At 40.4% G+C, this 26,952-nt stretch overlaps 2 protein-coding genes across 7 annotated transcripts in view; both read left to right on the top strand.

Annotated features, from left to right (window-relative positions):
• The first annotated feature begins 449 nt into the window (after positions 1 to 449).
• Positions 450 to 15,707, top strand: LOC144605324 (chromobox protein homolog 3-like). 2 transcript variants are annotated; one of them, XM_078420454.1, is made up of 6 exons: positions 450 to 589; positions 1,735 to 1,816; positions 8,837 to 8,978; positions 11,012 to 11,177; positions 13,745 to 13,842; positions 14,584 to 15,706. In XM_078420454.1, the coding sequence occupies exons 2-6, from the start codon at positions 1,765 to 1,767 to the stop codon at positions 14,711 to 14,713; spliced, it is 588 nt and encodes a 195-aa protein (XP_078276580.1). In that variant the 5' UTR covers positions 450 to 589; positions 1,735 to 1,764; the 3' UTR covers positions 14,714 to 15,706. The 2 variants fall into 2 exon arrangements, with proteins under 2 accessions (XP_078276580.1, XP_078276589.1); XM_078420463.1 differs by lacking the exon at positions 450 to 589 and adding an exon at positions 636 to 1,263 and having other exon boundaries at positions 14,584 to 15,707.
• An 8,499-nt stretch (positions 15,708 to 24,206) lies between these two features.
• Positions 24,207 to 26,952, top strand: part of snx10b (sorting nexin 10b) — a 47,907-nt gene continuing 45,161 nt past the window's right edge. For 4 of the 5 annotated variants that reach the window (XM_078420473.1, XM_078420500.1, XM_078420508.1 and 1 more), the window contains exon 1: positions 24,207 to 24,296. The gene's annotated coding sequence lies outside the window, so the exon portion shown is untranslated. Of the gene's footprint in view, positions 24,636 to 26,952 lie in introns of all 5 variants that reach the window. The other variant, XM_078420481.1, reaches the window with a different exon arrangement.

A 26,952-nucleotide genomic window follows, 5' to 3' on the forward strand; every position in this document is an offset into this window, starting at 1 on the left:
CGTCTCTCAAAACACAACACTGCGCTCTGAAATTCTGGAGTTTAACATGTTTTTAAAAAACATTTGTAAATATCGCGTGCCTGAAGTTGTTAATTGAGCCACGGGGGCTTTTAGCGGAGAACGCCGAAGCGCCGTCGGAATGACGCAATTTAAAATAACTTATTAAGATCACACAAAAAATATTTTAGCTGAAGCTATGTATTTTTTAACATCAACAGAGAGTTATAAAATAATCAAAATATGCTCATAAAGTCTCGCTAAATAATTCCCAACAATTTATTCCAGATCACATGACAAACCCGAGGTCTCGTGAAAAATGAATAGCTTTTCTGTTCGTTCCTTCTTTCAACTCACATATTTTGGATTAGCTTTTTCTTAATTTACAAGCACTAGTTAGTTGGTTATTAACCTAGATTTAAATGTTATAAACAACAAGGGAAAGCTGGCTGGGCCCGCCCGCGCGTGCGCACTGTGTGAGCGCGTGGTTTTGGCGGGACCGTGAGCGAGTGGTGGAGACGAGCAGCAGAGCAGAGGAGAGAGAGAGAGAGAGAGAGGAGCGAAGCGAAGCGAAAAGAAAAGGAAAGGGCAGGTAGGGCGGCAAGCGAGCAGGCAGGCGGTGGCGGTGGCCTTGCTAGCTAGCCAGCTGCCATCAAAGCTCCAATGGCTACGGCTGCACTGGAGCTCCCTGAAGCCGCGCCGCATAGACGCGGCCCGGCTAATTAGGGCCCGATTATCGAATTGATCAACTTGTGTTTGCATTGAGTGGACGCGGTTCGTGTGGGCCCAGCGCTTTCTGTTTACTTGTTTTGGGCGGTAGTGGCGCCACACCAAGAATATTTTTGTGTCAAACTCATTGGAGCCTGCGGTTTGTTGTAGTGGTTTCGTTTTGTTTTCTGTGAGGGTGGCGATCTCGTTCTTTCAAGTCTGGTGTCTTTAAAAAAAACTGATTTGTTCTTTGGTATTTGCGTTAGTGTTTGCCAGGTTAAATTATTCTTTTAACACATTTTTATTATCTTGTTTCCTTTATGTGGCTTCTTATTAGGTTAATTTAATTTAGAAATACTACTAAGCGGCCATTGTTTAACTGAATATGTGCGGAAGTGGAGTGTTGTATTTAAGATTGTTGTTTGGTTAATAAAGTTAGTGAGTAGATTAGTAGGAGACGTAATCTTGCCAAAGGCATATATACAAGTCCTTAAAAATTTAGGCATTCTAAACAGCTTGGATTCAGTACAATAATTTCTAGACTAATTCTTATTTGAGGTAAACCAAAGATTAAACTGTTTATATTATTTCTGAGAACAAAGCAGCATGAATAGGATGTATGGAAAAACATGTTGTTAATGGTTGTAATCGGGTTGCTCGCGTGGAAAATTTAGTAAAAGTTTAACGTTGTCTTGTGTGTATTCCATGTGTAGCATATTTCAGTTTCTATCTCGAGTTCTTAAAAAAAACTGAGTTGTTAGATGCACTTCGGCTTGAATCATAAAACTCATTAATTTGTTTTGACTTCTTGAATTTATTGAAGTGTTCACGGGAAGTTGACCGTTGACTGCTTCACACAGTTGTAAACACATTTTGGTATTTTCCACTATGTCCCCTTTTAAATTAAAATAATTTAAAGAATTTAATTAGGTTTTTAAAAGTTATTATTGTCTTGATTACTCCAAAATGTAAGTGTTTAAAATGCTGACTTTATTTATGTGTGAGCAATTGCTGATTATTTTTCCCCAGGGCTTGAGTAGGCGGATACACAGTTAGAAGATGACTACGGTTGAAGAATCCTTTTTTTCTCCTATTAGCCTTGTTTCTACTAGTGAGTTAATCCATGTTTACAAATAATAAAGAAAATGCATCATGTTATATATCCCATTTACAGTTTATGATAATTTGATGTTATGTAGCGCGTTGAGTAAAATTTATTTGTCAATTCCCATGCTCCAAAATAAAAACGTGAACTCGTGTTATGTTACCAAATCTGCCATTTTGAGCACAGAATGAGGTTGACAATTTCTTAACAGTACCAGCCAAGCATTCAGTAAAATGAAATAGGCACTGCAGTTGTTGTGCTGTTTTCCTAATGTTAAAGGTGGTAATAAAATTGCAAATTGGCAGACTTTAATTAAAAATCTGCAAAATTTGGTGGAGGGTCGTGGGAAACTTTAAAAAAATCTAATTGTCTATTGTACAACTGATTTAGGAAGGGCCTGGTTAGTGGGAAATGGGTTCAGTGGAGTTAGGCAATGGGACTCAATTATTTATTGATATTTATTATAAATTTTAAATTTGCTTGATGGGTTTATAACTATTAATGTCACTAACTAAAGCAATTGTAAGAGGTTTGTTTGAGATTTTAATTATGTGCGAAAAGTCTCATTAATCTGTAATTTATTAAATTTTGACATGTCTTGTTCGAAACTTGAATGGGTTCATTTTAACCATGTTCTGACATCCAGGTGTGACATTCTTTTCCACTTATGTTTTACTTGCATGCTTTCACTAGGTAGTAATTGAATCAGTACAATTACAAAACCTCTTCTGAAAATCCTGCAGTCTATACATTGGTTATGTTTTGCCGACTGTCATTTTTTATTCTTAACACTTTGGTGAAAATGAGAGTTTAATATTGTGTAAAATGGGATAGTAACAGTTATTTGTAGGATCAGTTGCTTGCATAGTCCATTGGACCAGCTATCAGCCCTTTCTTATTTTCATGCTGAAAGATGAGGGACAAATTAGTTTATTCCCCTCCCTATAAATTTAAAATGTTAGCTATGAAAGGCCCAACATTGCAAAAAAAGATTGCAGGAAATGTTTTCGGTTTAGTCATAGATCACCTTTTCTGACTGAGCAGCAAAGTTATGATTTTGAAATAGCCTACAGGATTTAAATTTGAAAGTAATTTTTGCTTTATTTTTCTACTTGTGCTCATTGGAGTGCTATTTCTAGCTTTCCTCCAGTGACTTTTTTAAGTGACCATTTGCGTTTTGGTTGTAATCATTTAGCCCAGGGTCCTTCCAACCCTTTCAGCATGAGGACCACATTATATATTTAGCACTTCTTTGCAGGTCGTAGGAAAAAATAAAGAAGTGTGAGTTTTATAAATTTAATGAACTCAAAAGTTTAGACTAGGTATCGTTAGATTAGGAAAGGTTAAACTAGGTTCGATTAAGTTAGTTTACATTAGGTTTATATGGCAACAAATAAATAAGATTCGCTTTTTAAAAAGAGCCTGAAATATTGAAATATATTTATACTGTAGGTATACAATTATTTACAAAAGAAGAAAAAATACAGTGACCACCACTGGGAGAGAGACTGGGGGGGGGGGGGGCTGGGAGAGAGCCGGGGTAGAGGGTGAGAGTGGGAGCGCGGGGAGGGTGTCAGAGGGTCCGATGAAGGAGCGCCGCCACTTGCGGGTGCTGCTCCATCCCTCCCTCTCTCCAAGCCCCAGCGAGATCTGTGCCGTTGCTCCACTCGCTATCTCCGGCCCCGTCTCCCTCTAACGCAGCGAAATAAGAACAAACACAAGTGTAGTTGTTCAGAAGCCCCGCATCCCCAGGGTGAGCAGCAGCAGCAAGGAGGGAAGTTTCACTTGTGTTTGTTCTTATTTCGCAGTGTTAGAGGGAGACGGGGCTGGGAAAAAGAGTAGAGGAGCGGTGCAGATATCGCTGGGGGAAAGGGAGAGGGAGCAGCATCCGTAAGTGGCAGTGCTCCTTCACCAGACCCTCTGACACCCTCCCTCTCACCCGCTGCTCCATCTTTCCCCCCTCTCCCTCTTTCTCTCCCCCCGCCCCTGCTGGAATCTTGAGCAACAAACAGTCTTAGAGGTACTTGGTGGGTGGGTGGCCTCTGGAGGGATATGGACAAATAATGTTTGGATTGGGATCCTATGGACTGATGACTGGTAAAGGGGGGGGGGGGGGGGGGGGGGGAGAATAAGAACTGCAATTGATAGGTGGATCCACATTAGGAGGATTGATGGGTCGGTTGGGCAATAGAAAGTATGGGTAGTAACCAAGGCTGAAACTGATCAGCGGAGAAGAGAAAAGAACTGCAGGTGATGGAATATGATGAGAAAGGTAGGGAGTGAAATGTCGAAGCAGAAGGAGGGGTGGTTGGTAGAGGGAATGAATGGGGACACAGGGTAGGGAGGCATGAGTGATGGAGAATGGGAAAGGGAGGGGACGACAACAGGGGAGGAAAGTGGAAAGAAATGTGGCAGGGGATAGCTGGGTTGATGAGAAAGGAGAGTGGTTAAAACTGAAGAATTTAATGTTTATGCTATTGGATTGTGGGTTACATATGCTGAACATCAGGTGCTGTTCCTCCAATTTTGTGTGTATGCTCAATCTGGCATTGGAGGAGACCAAGGGCAGACTGGTCAGTCTGGAATGGGAAGAAGAATTGAAGTGGCTAGCAACCAGGAGTTTGTGGTGGTCCTGGGGGACAGAACAAAGGTGTTCGGCAAACAGTTGCCTAGTCTACATTTGGTCTTATGGATGTCGAGGAGGTCACACAAAGAACACTGAATGCAATAGATTGTCAGTTGTGCATGTCGATCTTTGTCTCACATGGAAGCGCTCTATGGGTCTCTAAATGGAGATGAGGGAGGAAATATCACGACAGGTGTTGCGCCTCTTGTGCATGCAGAGGAAAGTACCAGGGGATGGGCAGATGCGGAGGGGAGAGCGAACTAAGGAGTCATGGAAAGTGGTCTCAGCGGCAAAGCAAAAAGGGGTGGGAAGGGGAAGATGTGACTTGGCTGGAGCTCGTTGAAGGCAGCGGAAATGTTGGAGAATGATCAGTTGGATGCTATGGCTGTTGAGCATCCAACAGATCATGGTTGATCTGAATTCTGGTCTCTATCCCTGTTTCACTTTGATGATGAGGGTATGAGAGCAAAATTGCAGGGAGAGGCGGATGAGGACTCCATCCATAACTGGATGTCCTGAAGAAAGGACCTCGGATGTGATAGTGGATCTGACATCTCGTGTCCTAGGCCTCAGCTGAGACAGATCAGCTGTTCGAAAGGGATAGCGTCATTGCCAGAGAGGGTGGGACATAGGTACCTGGATAGACTTTCTCCTTAATTGGGGATAGATAGATCAAGAAAAAAGTGAGATGTGTCAGAGATGGTCCAAGTGAACTTGAGGAGAGGGTGGAAGTTGGTGTTGAAATTGATGTTCTGCTTGAGTGCAGGAGGCAGCCCATATGCAGTCGACTTTGTTGGAGAGAAAGAGTTGGGGTATGGTGCTGGAGTGTGTTTGGAATGAAGTGTTTAACGTAGCCAGCAAAAATAGCTGACGCTCATGTGAGTGCAAGGCTATGCCATTGATTTGAACAAGGTGAGAGGAATCAAAAGAAAAGTTGAACTGTTGAAGAATATATAAGGTGTCCTGGATGTAGGTGGAAGGAACAGGACGTTGTATCTTGCTGTGCAGTTAGGATTTGCATTTAAAATAGACCAGTATTCAAACCAGGAACTTGGGTTGTACAGCTCAAATATTCAGTGCATTAACTTGATGAACTAGTCATCTTCATAAATTATGATTGAAGAACACCAGACTGCAGATACTGAGATCTGTAGCAAAAAAAAAAGGAGAGCAGCAGGAAGAATTCGGCTGGGAAGGTAGTGGAGTGAAATGGACAGTCAACATTTTAGGTTGAGACCATTCTAGACTGAGAGAAGAGAGGAAGTGGCTAGTATAAGGGGGGGGGGGAGCTGACAAGCAATGTAGATAAAGGTAAGGAGGGGTTGATTGGCAGATAAGCAAGATGGGGATGGAAGGGCGGAGATAATGAGAATAAAAATTTGCAGATTCTAGAAAAGAATATGAATTTCCGTCCATCTACCCTGGTCCTGTCGCACAACATTTTCCACACCCAAATCGCATTAACTTCTCTTTCCCCCCCCCCCCCCCCCCCCCCCCCACACCTTCTATTGGGCACTCTTCCCCCACCACTGCAATTACCATGTCTCATTTATTCCCATAAATAAATGAGACATGGTAATTGAGGATGGGAACGACAAGGACGAAAGGGGTGAGCAGTGGTGGGGGAAGAGGGCCCAATAGAAGGTGTGGGGGAGGGGGGGGGGAGAGAGAAGTTGATGCGATTTGGGTGGAAAAAGTTGTGCGACAGGACCAGGGTAGATGGACGGAAATAAAGTGACGGGGTGCAGGATAACTATAGTTGGAGAAATTGGTGTTCGTAAGTTGGATTGTAGACCCAGGCGGCATGTGAAGTGCTGTTCGGCTTGGCAGGTGAGAGACAGAAATGCACTTGCACCTCCACCAACCTTGTCTTTTGCATTCAATGCTTTAATGTGGCCTCTTCCACATAAGTGATACAAAAAGCAGAGCAAGTGACTGCTGCGCTAAGCACCTCCATGGTAAAAACTATGACCATCTGGATCTCTTAATTGCCAACCACTTTTCCCCTTCCCATTCCTATATCAATGTGCTCGTACTTTGCGTCCACCATCGCCAGGGTGAAGCCTAACACAATTAGAAGAACAGCCATTGATAGTCTGCTCGAATAGTCTGTAACCCAATGACATGAGCATTGAATTCTGCAATTTCAGGTAATCCATGTCCCTTTGTCCTCTGATCTACCCTAATTGGCTCCAGATTCCCATTTTTCACCTTAACGATACACCCCAGTCCCCCAATTTCTTTCCTCCTCATTCATACATTCCTACTGATCCCCTCTGCCCACCTTTCCCGCCCTCTTCACATCTGCTACCACCCTTCCTTTCTACTCCACCTTCCTTTCCTATCAGATTCCAAAATCTGCATCCGTTTATTAATTTCTCCCCTCCAATCCTCCGTTGCTATCTCCACGGTTCCTTCCCCACCTTACTATTATCTGCCATTCAAACTCTCCTCAGCTGTATCCACCTATTGCCAGCTCTGATTACTCTCCCTGCCTAATACTGGCTACATTCCCTCCACTCTCAGTCTAGATGAAGAATTTCAACCTAAAACATTGTCCATTTCTCTCCAGATACTGCTTGACCTGCTGAGTTCTTCCAACTGCTCTTTTGTTTACTTCATAAACTAAAATTGCCAGTATTGTGCACTCATTGTCTTAACCCACTACTGTGGGCTCTGAGTGCTTTGGCCGATCACTCTGTAAAAAGATGGTAAGGTGAAGAAATTACCGAGTTTTCCAACTATTGCTTCTTGTTGCCAATGATTGGAAATATTGTTTTAATGCTATCAGTGGTTCTGGGATCTGACAGTTGGGATTTTAGATTTCAAAGTGGGGGAAGAAAGAAAACATCACAGCTGACTTCAGTTGAGACATTTGTGTTTTGTATGCATAAATGGTTTCCCCAGAAATGACAAATTAATATTACTTGGCAGCGTGACTGACCAGTTTCTCCTTACCTAGCCCAACGGCATTGCCTGAAAACTTGTGCTGAGCTTAAGCAAGAGCGAGTTTGTTTTGTGTTCATTGCAACATTTGGCCTCCATGTGCTTAGATTTTTTAAAAATCCAAATGTCCGAGTAACTCAGCAGGTCAAGCAGCATCTGTGGAGGGAATAGACAGACGTTTTGTGTTGGGAACCTTTAGACTGATGGAGTGTGGGGAGGAAGCTCAAAGAGACCTAATTTCCCCACCCCTTTCTCGCACCTACTCCATCGGTCTGAATAAGGGTCCACACCCTGTATGTCGTCTGTCCATTCCCTTCACATATACTGGTAGAACTGCTGAGTTGCTCCAGCAATTTTTCTCTGCCTATTTTCTCTGTGTATTTGCTTCTATGGATGAATGAGGTAAGGAAAATTAAGTCAGAGCAACATTATTGTTAGTGATTCAGAAATTGGTCATATTTAAAGATTTGCAATTGGCCTTTATTATCAAGCAATTTTAAATTTAAGCCTATGTTTTATGATATTTGCATTTCTTAATTGACTTTTTGTGGGGTGAAATTTGTTTTAATTTGGTAAAGTAGTGATGCATCTTAAGCGCATGCATGTTGATTTGTAATTTCAACTACTTTAATTTAGTGTCTGCATATTTTTTATGTAATAGTTTTGAGTGACTGCTTAAGTAGTCATTTGCTTTGCCCATGGGAGATTATTTTACAGTACTTGCGAGAGAAAATAGTCATTTAGTGTTTCCATGTGTCAAGAAACCTTATGTTTGTATATGTTGGGATACGATCCAATCATATTATTTTCATTTTGTGTAATGATATATAAAGCATACACAATAGACAATAGACAATAGACAATAGGTGCAGGAGTAGGCCATTAACACTAAGGTTAATTTTAGAGATAAAATCTAAGAAATAGGCTAAAAGGTAATGATCATAGATTACTTGGATGAAATCGAATTTTCTTAAGCTTTTATGGATTTCTTTTTTGCCAATTGGGAAGCCACCCAATTAGTGCAGCTTTCCCATATTATAGTTTCAAACTGCAATATTCCTGCAAGCAGGCACTTTAACTTTTGTCCAAGTGCTCGTCTTTAGAGCTAACTAGCTGTAGTACATGGATTTGAGGAGGTGCCAGTGGTCAGTTTTTTAACACTTAATGGCGAAGTGATTGTGTGGACACCTTAAAAGCTCCTATATTGCTTGTTGGTTTGTGCCATAATGTAAGCATGTTCCACTCAGCATAACAGTTGATAATGGAGAAAACTGGAGCACTATTCAAATCCAAATTCCAACCTTAGCTTGGGCTCCTTTTGTAAGATAATGGGGAACATTGGGAAATGTAGCATTATTTTTTTTTTGTTAATTTAGATTAAGGTTTAAAAGTAAATATTGAAATCTTTTGTGCTACTGCATACTTTGTGTTTTATCGTCTTTTTTTTTTTGCAGCAAAAATGGGAAAGAAACAAGGTAGCAAGACAAAAAAATCTGAAGATGTTCAGCCTGAAGAATATATTGTTGAACGAGTGTTAGACAGACGAGTTGTACAAGGAAGGGTTGAATATCTTTTGAAATGGAAAGGTTTTACAGAGTAAGGATCTTTACTGTAAAAGCAAACTCTTATTTTTTTACATTCTGTTTGAATGTTGGGTGGTGAAATGGGCATACCATTTTGATTGAAATCTGTTGATCTGCAGAAATTCAAGTTTGGAAATAAAATCAAGTATTATTTTGTAACACTCATAATTTAAAGGTCTCCACTTGCACCCATAATTGTAGAAATGTCTCCAAATCATTGGATGTTTTTTGTGCCTTACTGGATATTTGATCATAAAATTCAATGTCCATTGATAGTGTCTTTCTTTCATGTTGCAGGATTATTAGTGGAAGTGATTTTACAATGTGTTGCAGTACATGGTGCTGTGAAATCCTTATGTGAAGACTGATTCCACACCACTGCCAAAAACTAGCAGTCTGTTAATATTTTAAAGTTACCCACTGGTCATATTTATTCCCATCTGTTTAAAATAAATACGTATGCAAATAAAGTGTGTGCGACTCAATTATACCATTTGGCTCCTATACGTATTTTTAATTTGTGGAATATCAAATTTGTAGAGATGGACACTAAATACATAGGAGAACCAATTCATTTCAGAAGGACGTTTAATGATCATGCAGAATAGACATGCAAGGTTCAAAATTGATGAATGAGTTGGAGGAATTGGAGAAACTTATTATTTGGACGGCAAGAGTCTGGGTTTGATAGGGACACAAAGATCTCACCAAAATGTATCTATCCCTAACAGTTGAAACATATTTTAACAGGACAATTTTGGAAAGTGAGCAAACCAGGCATTAATGTTTATGTCTCTGGGTCGAATTAAAAGTTGGGGTGCAGCACAATGACGCAGCGGTAAAGTTGGTGCCTTATATCGCTAGAAACCCGGGTTCAATCCTAACTACGAGTGCTAGCTGTACGGATTTTGTATGTTCTCCCTGTGACCGCATGGGTTTTCTCCAGATTCTCTGGTTTCCTCCCACACTACAAAGATCTACCGTTTGTAGGTTAATTGGCTTCTGACTTGGCCCATATAGTGCAAGTGTACAGGGTGCTGAGTTCTAAGAGGCTTTAAAATGATGACAGGATTTTAATTTTTTTTTTAATACAATTTGGAACTATGTGCTGAACAGCTATCAATACAAGATAATCACCAAAAAACCTGGTAGAGAATCAGACCATGGTACCATTAAGGGAATAGTATTGATGCATTGGGGAATGACTTGTGTCATTTGTTTAGATGAGAAAGGTTCTCGTGAACTGTTTGGGTTTAAGGGCTATTTCCGCACATTGCATATTATATTTGTTTCAGTTCCTGAAGGACATTGGATAAAGATGGCCATTGATAGTGTTTTACCACTATACAATAATGCTGGTGTTAAATTAGAGTTCAGATCCATATTCTTCTGTCATTCAACTCATAAAATCTGTTCAACATTAAAATCGGGTTGATGTCCCTGGTATAAGTGTACCTAATATTTTAATGCACAATAAGATTCATACAAAGCAAATGTCGGGTACAGCAACATTCCATTTCCTTAATACCTGCTATTGACTGTTTAGACACTTTAAATCTAAATATGAATATTCATTTCACATTTCTAAAGTTTCACTCAAGTTTCCAATATGGATGCACTTTATTTGGCCTTAACGTGTGTAAGAGGAATAAAAGTTAAGCTATATAAAAGAAGTGAACTATTTTGTTAAGAGGATGGATATTATGTCATCAATACCAGGATGCTATGTTTAAAGCTACTCAACATTCTGCTTGTTTCTTTAATTATTAGTACAAATTACTTCTATTAAGGTTTGTATCTAAGAGGTCCAATGTACGGTGCACGCAGATTAAACATTGTTAATTTGAAAGGGTTACAATAACATTGGATATTGTTCTTTACATTTTTAAGAACTGGGTTGGGCACAAATTGGACATGATTTCCCTGCGCAAACAGAATATGAATTAGATCTGCCCTTTGCGCTTTTACGTTTGGAATAAATCTACTTTGTTTAATGGGATTCATGCTTTTTTGAGTAAGCTTTTATTTGATATGAATTTGTTTTAGTGCTGATAATACGTGGGAGCCTGAGGACAATTTGGATTGTCCAGAATTGATCCAGGAATTTCTAGATTCCCAAAAAGCCACCAAAGAGCGTACAGATGGATTCAAACGAAAATCTGTTTCCGAAAATGAAAGTGAAGAAAACAAGCCAAAAAAGAAAAAGGACCCAGTAAGAGACTTTTTTGGATTGATGTTTTCAGAACTGAGTCAGCTGATGCAACTTGTTTACTTTGAGTCTAAATGATAGAAATTACCGTTGCTGTTTGCAACAAAACTGCAACTGCATTATTTCTCATTCAAGATAAACAAGAATTATGCTCCTTGGCCATGTCTCTTGTGTTTCGTTGATGAGTGTACAAGATTGGTCTGTGTGGAGTACTCAGGGACCCCAGGCATTTAGTTATTCCCATTCCACCCCACCAGTGAAAACCTAGTCAGTAGGGAAGTATGTAGCAGATGGTTTTAATTTATATTATTACTCTGCTGCCAATTTACATCTTATTGCCACCTGCATAACAGCTAGCAAATATTAATATTTAATATTTGGATGCCAATTTGAAGTTGTAAGTGAGAACGCTTGTTTTTGTTTCAGGGTAATCAACATTGATGCTTGTGATTCAATGCGATTTATATTCTAAACTAGCAGTAAACTTGGTCATGTGCATATTTGGATTTTTAAATTTTGCTGTTTAATTTCTGGTTAAATTTAAGTCAAGTCGTATGTTAAAAGATGCACTAAAAACATGAATGAATGCTGGATGTTTGAAGGTGTTCTAAAGTTAGCTGAGGTGCAAAGGGATTAAAGGATTAGATTAGAATGAAGGATTGAAGAGCATTTTAAAAGCTGTAGGTGTGTGGGGAGAAAGGCATGCAGTAGTTTACAAGAATGAGGGATGCGATAGGAAAGTTAAACTTTCACACATTCTGTTTCTTATCTTGACAAAATTAACAGGATGCTAATCATCAAATAAGTTTCCATTATCTATCTATATACTAAAACTCTCGTTTCTTCACTTGTTCCTGAACTACAGCCAAAACGGTACATGATAGGGCAACAGTTTTATGCCCACTGTACTTACCGTTGTCCCGTGGTTCTACGGAAGAAGTTTCATTGAAATCGGTGTTATATTTCAAAAGTTATTCACATTTTAAAGTTTTAAAAAACACAGGCGCAGTTGGGGCTCCACTGATCTGGCTGCCGCATCCGTGCGTGCGAAGAACAAATGCGTCTGCGCCTGTGCTGTTAGGGCCCGTTGAGCAGGGCTCGGCCGCCTGTCTCTTGGGGGCGAGAGAGCCAGGCCTGGTGCCGGGGGAAGCAGCCGGAGCCTGGGCCTGGACGTGACCGGGTAACAGCGAGCCCGAGGTGGGCCATGGGGAAAGGCGGCAGCAGCAGCAGTGAGGCCGGGAGTTGGTGGAGGCCTGGCGCTGCGCCTTCCCCCTCCTCCCCCTGGCTGACTCAGCGCCTTCCCCATGCCGCCCAGAGTCCAGCGGCTCAGCAACAGTGGGAGAGCCGCTGCCGTCTACCACTGAACATCCCCGCACCGGGATGGGACAGGACTCTCTCCCCCACCACCCCCGCTCCACCAGTAGCGGCCGCCCGGGCTGGGAGGCACGTTGCTATTGGAACCGCGGGGTTGCTCCCGGGAGGGAGGGGGAGGAGAGGGTGGTGCACCAATGCAGGAGTGGTTTGGGCCCAACGGGTCCACTTAGTCGAGTAAATTTATATATGTTAGAGTTTAGATAGTGGAGGTTAAACCTATAAAAATAATTGTGTTGTGCTGGTGAGCAAGACTTTTTGTTAAATTGAAATGTTTGTCTTCATGGAAGCAATAATGGCAGATGTGATGTGTGGTTTGCAACTTAGTAATGATTCAAAGCAGCTAGCAGAGTTTGGCATGATTTTAATCAGTTTGAACATGTACCAGAGATGGAGTCAATGAAAAATTAATAGTTCATGCCAAGCAAAGTGAGATCTAGTTGATAATACAATTGGAGCATAAGAGCCAAGCTTTGGAGAAACTTCATTTGCCTGCGCTCTTGCCCATGGGTGATGCTGAAGAATTATTATTTTTTGTGCCCTGTTTCCCAACCTATAATGATCCATTTCAGTCGACTGAATCCTATTCTTTGACATTTCCATTCAACCACTGAGCCTCTCCACCTTGGTCTTTGAATTGTTACTTGCCTCTCTTTGTGTTTCTCTGGTCTTAAATTTCTTTGCTACCCTTGCCTATTAATATTTTCTGAAGAACATTGACATTTGGAAATAGAAAAGGAATATTTGTAATTGAGGTATCCAAGGGCAGTTGAACGTTTGGCATTTTTGCGACTCTAATGGTAATTGAGATGAAAGATTGTAATATGGTGAGATTAGTGCAGAAGAGGACATGAAATGATTGAAAACGTTCCACTGGTGATTGTAAATTCCTGTACGAATAATGTATTTTTGCATAATTTTGTTTCAAAGATGTAACTATTTTAATCATGGATTGTTTTTCTAAGGTCCCGAGATAGCTATATCTGGATGCAATTTTAAGGCTGCACTTTTCAGCCCCAAATGGTCTTTCCTGAGTAACTCAAAACTGATTGGCCCCAAATACTGATAACTCGTTTGTTTTTGGATTACCTTTGATATTCTGCAAGATTTTATACAGTCTCTTTGTTTGCTCATTCACATTTTACACAACTTCAATTTTTGAAGTATGCTAATTATAACACGTTTTTCCCCCTCCTAAGACTGACAATCAACCAAGAGGTTTTGCAAGAGGATTGGAGCCAGAACGCATCATTGGTGCAACTGACTCAAGTGGCGAATTGATGTTTCTGATGAAGTGGTAAGAACTACATTGTGAATTTGTCTATTTTCCATTTTAGTTGAGAATTTCATTTTTCGTGGGCCACATTATCTCATTTGATAGTTGTAAACTATTATATGGTGTTCAAGGCTGAGCTGTGGTCAACGAATAGGATCCTGATCTGTGTTGTTGTCAAAGTGATCTGGCTGAATGTATTGCAAGAGAGATTGTGTCCTCCGTGGAGCTATTTTTTGCATGCCTTAATTGCATGAGGCCTGAAAGGCTGCCGCCAATGTGGACAATTACCAATCTTTTGAAGTATTCCATTACGGGGTTGATGTTGGAGCTATTGGGTGGTGCTCATCAGAACTGGAAAATATATATAAAAATGAACCGTTTTATGTAAACGCTTAACTTGTTGAACATTTGAGTATTTTTATTTAGATTTCCAGAATTGAGATGCATCTGTTTTCACTATACAGTTCTTATTTCTAGCACATGTGGGATTTTAGTGATAAAGCTACGGCAAATTTAATTCAATTGTCCATTTTCTGTCCAAACGACCTTGTTGTTGGCACCAAAATTGCCCGATGTGCTTTAATGCTTTAGACCTGGTTTGACTGTTGCATTGATTTTAGTATTTACATTCTTGGTCATCAGAATTACTTTTACTGCACAGGTTTGTCATTAAATCAAAGTCTGCTTTCAAAATGTTGTCTTTAGAATGCTTTTTACATAGCTAAACATTGTATAAATGTTTCTCATTTAACTCCCTATTAGGAAGGATTCTGATGATGCCGATCTGGTCCCATCCAAGGAAGCCAATGTTAAGTGTCCACAGGTTGTGATTGCATTTTACGAAGAGAGATTGACATGGCATTCCTATTCTACAGATGATGAGGAAAATTAACTGCAGGATGTGCTGTTATTGAAGGAAATTGTGGAGAAATGTTTGGATGTACAGTTATTGCCCCCAAGTTTTAAAAATCTGCGCTTGTCGTATAAAGTTCAATTTGTTTATTTCCCATTGACTGCAAGTGATTTGAACTGACCTGTGCATTGAACCTGGAACATTGGGATACATTGATTAAATACATAAATATCAAATGTACTTTTGATTCATTTTATTGATAGTAGTCTAGTCTTGTTTACCAAAAAATTGTTTGCGCATATTACAAGCTTGTACTAAATCCGTCTTGAGGATTTGAGGTTAGACCCCGTCACCATATTATCTTTTTTTTGTGTATCTGTTTGCTTACATTGTCAAGTTTAAAAAAACTAAACTGCAAGTAGGAAAAATAACACAGGCTTTATCTGGGCAAGTGATTTAGTTCCAACTTGCAATAGCTTTGGCTCAGCAAATTATTCTGACTATTTTCATTACTTTATTGATATCTAGTTTCTAAAGTCATTGTTGTAAAGTTTCATTGGTATTTGTAAATGTGTGATTTTAAAATATAACTTGACGTGCACTATTTCTGTGGAATTGGAGCTCGCTTGGTTTTTGGAATGATTGGAACTGATCAACCAATGCAAATTCAGAGTCCACTGATGAAATGCAGCTGCTGAATTGAAGCTTGGATACACGGTCAGGTCTTCATATGCCATTTGACTTGTATATGAAAGTTATAACTATTCAAAGGCCTTGGTTTATACCTATGAAACACAATGGGATCATGAAATAATCAACTCAACTTCTGTTCTAATGCTGAGCCGATGCAACATACTCAAATTAAGGAATTCTGACCAGCTTTGAAACATGGGTTAATTTTGAAACCTGAACGATTTTTATTTATAAATTCATATTTTATTGTTTTTCTTGAGTACTTGTATGTGTATTGCCTAGGTTCTTTAGTAATGTTGATTTTTGTTAACAGCTGAGGAAAAAATGTTTAATAAAACTATTTTGTCTTTTTGAGTAAAAATTTTGTCACTTTTTTGTGCATAACCAAAAAGTTAATGGACCATTCCTTCTCTCCTGAGTTGCTGCTTGTCCTGCTGAGTTACTCCAGCATTTTGTGTCTATCTTCAAGATGGGAGCTCTCTGTCCCTTGTCAGATCAACAAACATTTCTTGCATGGTCTTGCATTTCAATTGTGGGAGGTAAATTGGGTTCAACATGTTTTCTGAACAGTCTTGTGTATTAACCAGACCAACTCCAACAGCATTGTCATGTGGACAATCTTGGTATCTGTCTATAGCAATGTACAACACATTTGTTTTCTTAATTCTTCAGTTAATTGACCTGAGGCATTAATTCTTTCTCTGCATAGAATGTTGGTTGAATCTGTTTAGATTGGGTTAAAAGAGCCATAAATCTGCAGAATCACAGAATGATGGAGTGGGAGCAGGAGTGGATGACTTGGTCCTTTTGCACGCTTAACATTTCAATAAAACCATGGTGGTTATACTTTGGCTCAGATGCTATTATTCTGCAGCTATTAGGCAAAGAAACAGACTATGAATCGGTGACATTGCCCTTTGGAGGGAGACTTCAATAAAAGGCAACCATTCTATTAATTCTGTTTCTCTTGTGTTGGATGTCAGAGTGATAGTGTGGAAAGGCCCTTTGGCCCAACTTGCTCACACTGGCAACAATGTCCCAGCTACACTAGTCCCACTTGCCTGCGCTTGGTCCATATCCCTCCAAACCTATCTTATCCATGTACCTGTCTAACTGTTTCTTAAACAATGGGGTAGTCCTAGCCTCAACTTCTTCCTCTGGCAGCTTGTTCCATACACCCACTGCCCTGTGTGTAAGAAAGTTACCCCTCGGATTCCTATTAAATCTTCTCCCCTTCACCGTGAACCTATGTCCTCTATTCCCCTACCCTGGGCAAGAGACTCTATGCATCTAACCGATATATTACCCGGATGTGATCGTTGATCCAGTATTACGACACCTGTGCAACAATGGTTGATTTGATAATGTATCATTTTATGGGGAAGATTTAGGGTACCAGTTGTGCTGAATGTAAATATATTTGATCAATGCAATGAGCGACTTGCATACAAATCACATTTCTTTTTTTCTGTAACCCAAATTCTGAGTACTGCTTGTAGTTCCGGTCATTACATTGCAGAAAAAGTGTGATTACTCTGAAGAGTACAGAGGAGAATTGTAAAGATGTTACTAAATCTGGAAAATTTTAGCTGCGAGGGATTGGATGGTCTCTTGTTTTCTTTGCTTGAGGTGTTTAAAATTATGAATGCTGAGAAAATATTTCCTATAGTTGGAGGATTAAAAAAGAAGTCCTGAATTAAAGTATTTTGTAGGATTAGAGGTAGAAGGAGGTATATGTTTCATTCAGTGAGTGTTAGGAGTTATCCAGTGAGTGAAATGGTCTTGGAGGAAGAAGCCCCTACTTTAAACATTGCCCAGATATGTAATTTGGTGAGATGTAATCTGCAGAGATATGAATTAAGTGCTGACCGTAGTTTAGGTAGTTTTTTATTGCATATTATGTATGGGCTGAATGGCCTTTATGTTTTAACTTTCTGCACAGAAATCAAAATTTGATAGAAATTATAGGATTCTCTTATACCCCAAGATTTCTTTTATATTCCTCCTTGACATTAATTCAATTCTTTACAAAGCCAAACTTTAGTCACTACCTCTATTTGTAATTAAGAGCTTTCTGGAGATTCCAGCTCTGGAAATATTCTTGGAGTTGTAGTTCCCTACTCCCACGAATAGAGTTGATCTTTCTCCGTATACCCCAATTAAGTCCAAATTTTGTTTAGAAATGCAGATTCTAAAGGTTGCTATGTTGCTCCAACCCACTCTAATTGCTTTCAGTTTTGTATTATATAATGGTCCAATACGGTTCCTCTGCCCAATCTCCCGTGTCGTATTAGTCCTAATTTTCAATGCCCTGAATTCCTGTTGATATGCATTCACATATCTGTGCTACCCAACCACCCATTGCGTTCATTCACCGTTTAAATCTTCCCCATCTTGCACAACTATCATAATTTGGAGCAGGAGGAGGAAACTTTGCTGCTTAAGCCTGCTCCAACATTCCATATAATCATGATTGATGAGATGGTAAAAACTCTGAGGAATGTGTTTCCACCAAGACCATCTTGAATGTCCCCAAACCAGGTCTTTGATAAAACAGGAGGTCTGCTGAGGACAAGATCTTGGAAATTCAAGTTTGGTGATACTAGGTCATTAAAGAGCCTGTCCCACTTTAGGCGATTTTAAGGCGACTGCCGGCGACTATGCTGTTGCCAACAGTTCAACGGTGTCGCGGGCATGATCGTGATTTTCCAAGAATCGTTGTGGATCTCAGCGCGTTGCTGAGAAATCATCCGGAATGAAATTTCTCGGCGACAGCTGGCTTGGCGGCAGGTATCGTTGCTTATTGCAGTCGCCTGCTGTCCCCAGGTTTGCTAGGTTCTCTTAGATGCATTTAGAAGCACATTATATTAAAATAAGTAAAGTCATTTCAAAATACCATAAAATGCTTGTGTTTAACCAATTTATTTACCGCCAGGACATTTGACAGGTAGATTGGAGGCGACAGTTTGACGGTCAGTTAAGCGTGGGAATTTTCACGATGTTTATGGCCATCAGCCATTACATTTAAAGTGGGCTCCCAGCCCAGATATGCATATCCCGTACATTTTCAAAGAATGCACACGCACTTTTCACAAAAATACACAACCATTTTAAAAAAATTATTAATACAGCTATTAGTAAACTGGAAGTAAATCCAGTTTATGCCTTGTTACAGTGAAGCTTGGTTTTTAAGTAACTCATACAAGATGTTATAAGTTCGAAACTCTAGTACTTACCGAATTGTCAGTGATTTCAGCGAAAATTAGGACGCCGTAGAAGCATTGACAGCGTGGGAATTTCGCAATGTTTCCGAAGACGCTGTAATCTCGACCTGACTCGGCATTGTCGTCGGGTAAAAGAAAAGTTCGGCGATCTGCTACGACTTTGACAGCCGCCTTAAAATCGCCTAAAGTGGGACAGGCCCTTAAGTCCGGATACAACTTTGATAAGGCAACTGAGAAAGTGAAGAGACACTTTTAGTCTAAACTAGAGGATCAGACAGATGTTCAACTGCTGTGGCAGAACATGCATGCCGTTACTTCCGATAAGGCAAAACCAAGTCGTAGCTCAGTAGGCTTGAGGTCCCCACTTGCCTTAAAAGACCACCCATAATAGTGGTGCACAAGAAGAGCAAGATGATATGCCTCTGATGGTGGACCAGTGGCACTGGTGTTTGCGGTCCTATGGGAGGTCAGTTATGATGCATATCAACTATTGCCTTAGTTAACACCTGAACCCACAAAACATTTCTAAGCCTCACAAATAAATCCACAGGGAGTGTGATCTTGCTGACTCTCCATTCTACGCTGGACCACGTGGGCAATAAATACAAATATCATGTGTTAGACGAATAACAGTAACGATGATTCAGCCTGTAGGGGGGAGATTGATAATCTGAATGATGCCATAACAACAATCGTGTTCTGTGCTAGCAACATCAAGGAAGGGAAAGACAGATCCATGAACGTGTCGTTTCAGTGGGTTGTCGGTGGAGAAAGTCAGCAGCTTCAAGTTCCTTGGTTTGCATGAATTCAAATCTCTGAAGATCTGGCCTAGGCCCAGCAGACTGATGCAATTACAAATAAATCTTGTCAATACTTCCTTAGAAGATTGAGGAACACTGGTATGTCGCTGAATACTCTTATCAAACTACTATTGAGAGCATATTGATTAGTTGCATCATATCATATCATATATCTACAGCCGGAAACAGGCCTTTTCGGCCCTCCAAGTCCGTGCCGCCCAGTGATCCCCGTACATTAACACTATCCTACACCCACTAGGGACAATTTTTACATTTACCCAGCCAATTAACCTACATACCTGTACGTCTTTGGAGTGTGTCATGTATTACCATATTGATTGGTTGCATTATGGTCTGTTTCAATAGCTCAAATGCACAGGAACAAAGGAGGCTGTAGAATGTCATTGTTTGCCCATCAGGAAATCAATCTTGCCCTTGAAGGAATCTGCAAGAGGCACTCTCAACAAAGCTGCTAATATCAGACCCACACCACCCTGGCCATGCTCTCATCTCACTACCACCAATGGGTAAGAGGTACAGGAGCCTGAGAACTGTGACCACCAGGTTCAAGAATTGCTTCTTTCCACCAACTATCAGGCTCTTAAACTCTGCACCGTGCTAACGTTACCTCTAACTGATCTACTCTACATTGTTTTGGTTGCACTATGTTTATGTTTTGCTCTATTACGGTCTTGTTGCCCAGTATTACTTGATTATTTATTGTATGTTGCCGAGCTGGGATTACTCGTGGCCGTTGTGGGGGAGAGAGGAGAGAAGCAAGAGGAGAGGGGAGCCCCTGACTGCGGGCGGCTCCCCTAACAGCTTCTATCTTGTTTGTGCGAGTGAGGAGAGAGGCTGTGCATGCCCTGACGTCATATGCACAGCCCTTGAAAAAAATGTGTTTAGAAATGAGAGTTTTGAACTTTAAAAACTCTCTAACTTAAAAAATATAAGACTGATTTAAATAAAACTTGTTATAAACAGTCACCGCGAGAGTGGTGATTAAGGTGGCACAAAAATTGTGGCGCTATGGTTTACCGTTTTGGCAAAACCACAGAAATACATATATAGATACATACGGATAAATTTATATATATACATAAGATCTGAGTTTTAGTAGATAGGATGATAGATAGATAGATAATAGATAGATAGTAGATAGATAGTAGATGACAGACGATTAGCATACTAGGTAGGCATGATGTTCGACATAGGCCGTTTTTGTGCTGTACAACTCTGGCGCTATAAAATCTCAGTGGAAAATTGAGGTGATGTCTCATTCATTTTAACACCGACATTTGTATAAAACCCGTTTGACACAAGTCTCTGATTTCTACTAAGGACAAATTTCAATTCAGCTACAACATTTGAAAGAGATATGTAATTTTCCGTGGGATTTCAACACCAATACCACCCCATACTCTTTTTTTCTTCAATGAAATACATTGGGATATTTTGAAATAATTTGGAGTTAATTAAGTATTTTTGAAATAAAGATATTAAAAAAAACTAACAAACGTCTAACGATGATGACTGGTTACATCTTGGCCCCGTACGGTAATTCCAACGCGCTGGAATGCAAGAGGCTGCTGAGAGTGGTGGACACAACCCTTCTCACCATCATGCGCACCGCCTCAAGAAGGTCGCACCTATCATCAAGGATCCCTACCATCCGGGCCATGCTCTCTTCTTGCTTGTACCGTACTTGAAGTCCCATACTGCCAGTTTCAGGGTTTAGGTTTATTATTATCATGTACCAATAAGGTACAGTGAAAAACTTTTGTTTGTCTGCTATTCAATCAAATCAGATACTATACATGAATACAATCAAATCAAATAATACTATACATGAAAACAATCAAACTAAACACAAGTGCCAAAAGTAGACCAACGAGAAAAATACCCCAGAGTGAAGAACAGCTATTTTCCTACACTATCAGGCTCTTGAACTGACCCGTGCAACCCATATCCTACCTCTGCTCAGATCACCTCTTGCACTATGATGAACTGTTTTTTTGTGCTTTGCATGTATTCTTAATTTTTGCACACCCTTTTTCTTTTTCACTGTCTTGTACAACATATGCTTTGTATGTTGTCTCAGTCTATGTGCCTGCTGCTTTTAATTTTACCTGTGTGTACCTGTTTTCTAACAATGGACACAATTGACTTGTAATTCAGTTTAAACTAAAAATTGCAGGAACAGAACTAAGAAACCTTCAAAATGTTACTTTTATTAAAAACACAAAACTTTGCAGAACTTTCACTTTACTCCACCCTCCAGAAAGAATTTGTCCAAAAGGCTTGAGATGCTTGAAAATATCAGGATTTGTTTTTAATAAGGTCATTTTCCATCATCAGGAGAAAGTTATACTTCAACATCACATTGGTGGAATTCTTGGCAAATACATTAGATTCCACTTAATTTTGTTTGTTCTGATTATCAATTCTCTTGTGCGGCTATGGTCTATTCTTTGAGCAGCCTGAAGTTTGTCAGATAATATGTCTGGTTTTAAACTCCTTATGGAGAATCTCTTTGGATTGGTCTAACTTAAGTTTGGTGACACTGAGAAATGTATTCATGATTTTTTTTTGGGGGGGAGGGGGGTGGTTCTTAGATTTTTATAGCTGATGCTGAGAATGTCTTTTCATGCCAGCTATGTTTATTGTTGTCACTAAGTCCTGTTTTGTTTCTACACGTGGTAGTATATTCCCAATCAGAGAGATTCATTTCTGCTATCACATTCATGGGTCAAATGTATTGAATGATGGACTAGTAGAATTGATTTTGCCATTAGCACTGATAGTTGGATGACTTTGTCCTGCCCACAGTCAGAAACATCCAGCTACCAAAAGTTACACTCAGCTTTCATTACACTAGGCTCAAGGTTGTGGAACAATCTCATCTGTACTATGTGCATTTCCAAAATGCAGTGAAGGATTTCACTTATTGGCTGGTTCCACACACTCTTCACTTTCTTGTCTCATCTTCTATCCTGGCTAATGGGGGGGCTGTTGATGCGGAAGTTCATTCCTATATCACTGCAAACCTGGGTAAGAAAGTTGTATGGAGCAGGCGTATCTAACTAAATCGAGTCAGAGAGTCATACAACATGGAAACAGGAAGTTTGGCCCAACTCATTCATGCTGATCAAATTGTCCCATCTAAGATAGTCCCATTTACCCTTGTTTGGTTCACACCCCTCTGAGCCTCTCATATCCATGGACCAGTCTGAGTGTCTTAAATGCTATTATTGAACCTGTCAACGGTCGCCTCTGGCAGGTTCCATATACCCATCACCCTTTGAGTGAAAAAGTTGCTCCAGGTACCTATCAAATCCTGCTGCTATCATCTTATACATACATCCCCTGGTCTTGATTCTCCTACCCTGAGTAAAAGACCGTGCATTCACCCTATCAATTACCTTTTAAACACCTCCATAAAATCACCGGTTAGCCTCCTATGTTCCAAGAAATAAAGCCCTACCCTGCCCAGCTTCTTCCTATAGTTCAATCCTCGACCAAAACAACATTGTGCTCCAAACGTGGCCTCACAAATGCCTTGTACAACTATAACAAGTGTTTTGCAGAGATTTGGACTAACTTTTTTTTGTTGCCTTACTTACCTGTCCTTGAGGTCTCGTGGGGCTCAACTGGTAAACAATATGCACAAACCATGATCTCTAACTGGCCCCATAGCAGGCGTCCATGTCGCGGGGCTGGAAACTGGAAGTGTCCTGAGCGAATTCTGCTACCACCATCATCTCTTGTACAAGTGATGGCTCCCACTGATTGTCGCCGGAAGCTTGCGCTCTTTTCAGGACGGACGATGACAGTGATGTAACATTTGAAACATGGATGATGGACACGAAAAAAGAAGAATGATCTCTAACTTGATTAACGTGATAAGATTGTCAAATGAAGAGCTGTACGTGGCCCACATATCACACAAAATTATTGTGTGTGCGCCGTGGTATTGATATATATGATTGACCTCGGTTGTGAATTTCTCAAACAAACAAATGATTAGTCAGGTTGTCAGAGGTTTTGGGGTGAAGGCAGAAGAATGGGGTTGAGAAGGAAAGATAGATCAGCCATGATTGATGGCAGATTAGGTTTGATGGGCCAAATTGCCTAATTCCACTCCGACAACTTATGAAGTTGTAAATACCTGAGTCATGCTTGTTCCAAGATGGTTCCACACTTCATCCTATTAATTCAGCATGTGAAAAAGAGATTGATTTTGGGGAGATTGTAATTGTAAAAGGATAAGACCAATATTGTTCATCGGTTAATCTTGTATGTATTTTGAATGTGATATATTTGCAGCATCTTCCATTTAAATCTCAAAATATTCAGTATGTGTAATATTTTCCTATTTTACAGGAAATAAAATAAGTTTTAAAAATATAACTTAAGTTATATTTAACTTAATATAAGTTAAATAATGGTGCATGGTAGTTACAAAAAGGTATATACACGAATCTGTACATACATACATAATAATTTATTTTTAATGGCATTTATTTCAATTATCAGATAGATTTGGTCCTAAATTTCTTGAACATTTTATTCTGCAGTTGGCTGAAAAAGATACAATATGGGAAATTTTCTGAAGGGAAATTTGTAAGTTTGCGCAATCATGATGAAATATTTGATGTTACATCAAAAGCCACCAATAAAAAAATCCTTACTGTGAAAATCAGTGAAAATTGTGTGTTTTGCGCAATCGAACAGGGTGGCGTTAGACGGATATTTTCGTTTCCAAGCCTAAGATAAGCGGAAGCAATAGGGAGAGCTGATCTTATTCATCGATGACATGTGATCTAGCGCTCCAGTCCCGGGCGGAGAATTGAAGGAGGCGGGCACAGGTCGCGAACGCCGGCGGGGAGGGAGCCGAAGTGTCAGGTAAATCAAGGGTGGTCGCTGCTAGCGACACCACCCCACGCCTGGGATACTGAGAAGATAAGAAGTCGCACGTTGACATTGTAACAGTCAGTCGCCATAGCTGTAAATTGCAACATTTCTAGTACACAGGATCAGCGTCCAACTCGTGTTTTGGTGCTTAACACTCTTCCCGGAACAATCTGCTCAGTTCACTTGGCTTTTTCTTTGGCCCTTTTCATTTGTATTTGCCATATTTCGACCTGTTGGCTGTTGAGACCGCATATTTGGGGCACGATTTTAAATGGAGGAACTAACTGCTATGGCGCCGTTTCAATGGACGAAATCGTTATTTGTTAGCTGGTAATTGGACTTCTGTTTTTCAGCTTGCTTGGTATATTTTTAAAAATCTCATGAAAGTGGAAGTTTGTAAAGAACATTCGGGTCCCATGCTGTTCACTTTTCAAATTTGCGATGGCTTTAAAATTGTATTACACCATTGCTAGAAATTGAACATTTACTGGGGAAAAAACTGCAGTCTGAAATTAAAAAGCAGAACATGTTGGAAACCCTGAACAGATCAGGCGGCATCTGTAACAAGAAAAGCAGGGTTAACTTTCAGGTTGATCCTTCATGAGAACCGGAAAACTGAAGGTTGTGATTATAGAAATTGCGAACAAAAACATGAGACATATCAAATGCGTTTTAATTCAAAACAAATACATGTTTTATATATATATATTCCCACACATTGAGTAGTTGTTTTTCAGGTTAAATTAAGACGAGACTGCCAGCCAGCATTTTGTTCACAGACTAACCCAGCAAAAATGTTGACAAAGAATTTTGGAGGAAATGGAAAATGCATTTCTGCTGAGCTGATCCCTAAACTCATCTGATAATTTTGTATGCGCGTTTTGATGAGAATGGAAATAACGTGGCATTCTGGCTGATAACTTTTAACACTCACCGTCAGCAAAATTTCAAATTGGTGATTGAATTAGGGAGTTGAATAGATTACACGTCCCACTGAAGGATTTAGCAAAACTGGTATTTTTTGTTCCAAAGACAACAGACATGACAGAAATGTGCAAGAAGAAACTGCAGATACTGGTTTAAACCGAAGATAAACAAAATGCTGGAGTAACTCAGCAGGACAGGCAGCAACTGGAGAGAAGGAATTGGTGATGTTTCGGGTCGAGACCCTCCTTCAGAATGGTTAGGGTTAAGGGAAACGAGTGATATAGACAGTGATGTGGAGAGATAAAACCCAATGAATGAAAGATATGTAAAAAAGTAACGATGATAAAGGCCTTAGAGGGAGTACATTCTAGCCTTAGAGGGTTCACCAGATTGATCCCTGGGATGGCAGGACTTTCATATGAAGAAAGACTGGATAGACTAGGCTTATACTCGCTGGAATTTAGAAGACTGAAGGGGGATCTTATTGAAACATATAAAAATTTTAAGGGGTTGGCAGGCTAGATGCGGGAAGATTGTTTCCGATGTTGGGGAAGTCCAGAACCAGGGGTCACAGCTTAAGGATAAGGGGGAAGTCTTTTAGGACCGAGATGAGAAAACATTTCTTCACACAGAGAGTTGTGAGTCTGTGGAATTCTCTGCCACAGAAGGTAGTTGAGGCCAGTTCATTGGCTATATTTAAGAGGGAGTTAGATGTGGCCCTTATGGCTAAAGGGATCAGGGGGTATGGAGAGAAGGCAGGTACAGGTTATTGAGCTGGATGATCAGCCATGATCATATTGAATGGCGGTGCAGGCACGAAGGGCCGAATGGCCTATTCCTGCACCTATTTTCTATGTTTCTATGTAACAGGCCTGCAAACTGTTTGTAGGGTTGAAACGAGAAGCTAATGCGACTTGGGAGGGGGAGGGATACAGAAGAGGGAATGGTAGGTGAATACAATGGTGGAGTAACTCAGCGGACCAGGCAACATCTCTGGAGAGAAGGAATGGGTGACGTTTCGAGTTGAGACCCTTCTTCAGACTGGGAATGCCAGGGCTATCTGAAGTGAGAGAAATACATATAGCACTGGGCTGCAAGCTGCCCAAGCGAAATATGAGATTTCAATTTGTGTTTAGCCGCACTCTGACAATGGAGGAGACCTAGGACAGAAAGGTCTGTGTAGGAATGGGAAGGAGAATTAAAATGTCCAGCAACCGGGAGATCAGGTTGGTTCAGGCGGCTGAGCGAAGGTGTTCCGCGAAACAATCGCCCAGTCTGCGTTTGGTCTCGCTGATGTATAAGAGTCCACATCTTGAACAACGGATACAGTAGATGAGGTTGGAGGAAGTGCAAGTGAACCTCTGCCGGTTTGTCGGGATCCCTGGACAGAGTCGAGGGAGGAGGTATAGCGACAGGTGTTGCATCTTCTGTGGTTGTAGGGAAAGGTACCTGGGAGGAGGTGGTTTTGGTGGGAAGGGATGAGTTAACCAGGGAGTTACGGAGGGATCAATCTCTGTGGAAGGCGGAAAGGGGTGGAGTTGGGAAAATGTGGCTAGTGGTGGGATCCCGTTAGAGGTGGCGAAAATTTTTGGGGATTATATGTTGTATGCTACGGCTGATGGAGTGGAATGTAAGAACAAGGGGGACTATGTCTCTGTTGCGACGAGGAGGAGTAAGGGCAGAGCTGGGGATACCGAGGAGCCACGAGTGAGGGCATCAT

This window comes from Rhinoraja longicauda, chromosome 2, assembly GCF_053455715.1.
Source record: "Rhinoraja longicauda isolate Sanriku21f chromosome 2, sRhiLon1.1, whole genome shotgun sequence".
Lineage (NCBI taxonomy): Eukaryota > Metazoa > Chordata > Chondrichthyes > Rajiformes > Arhynchobatidae > Rhinoraja > Rhinoraja longicauda.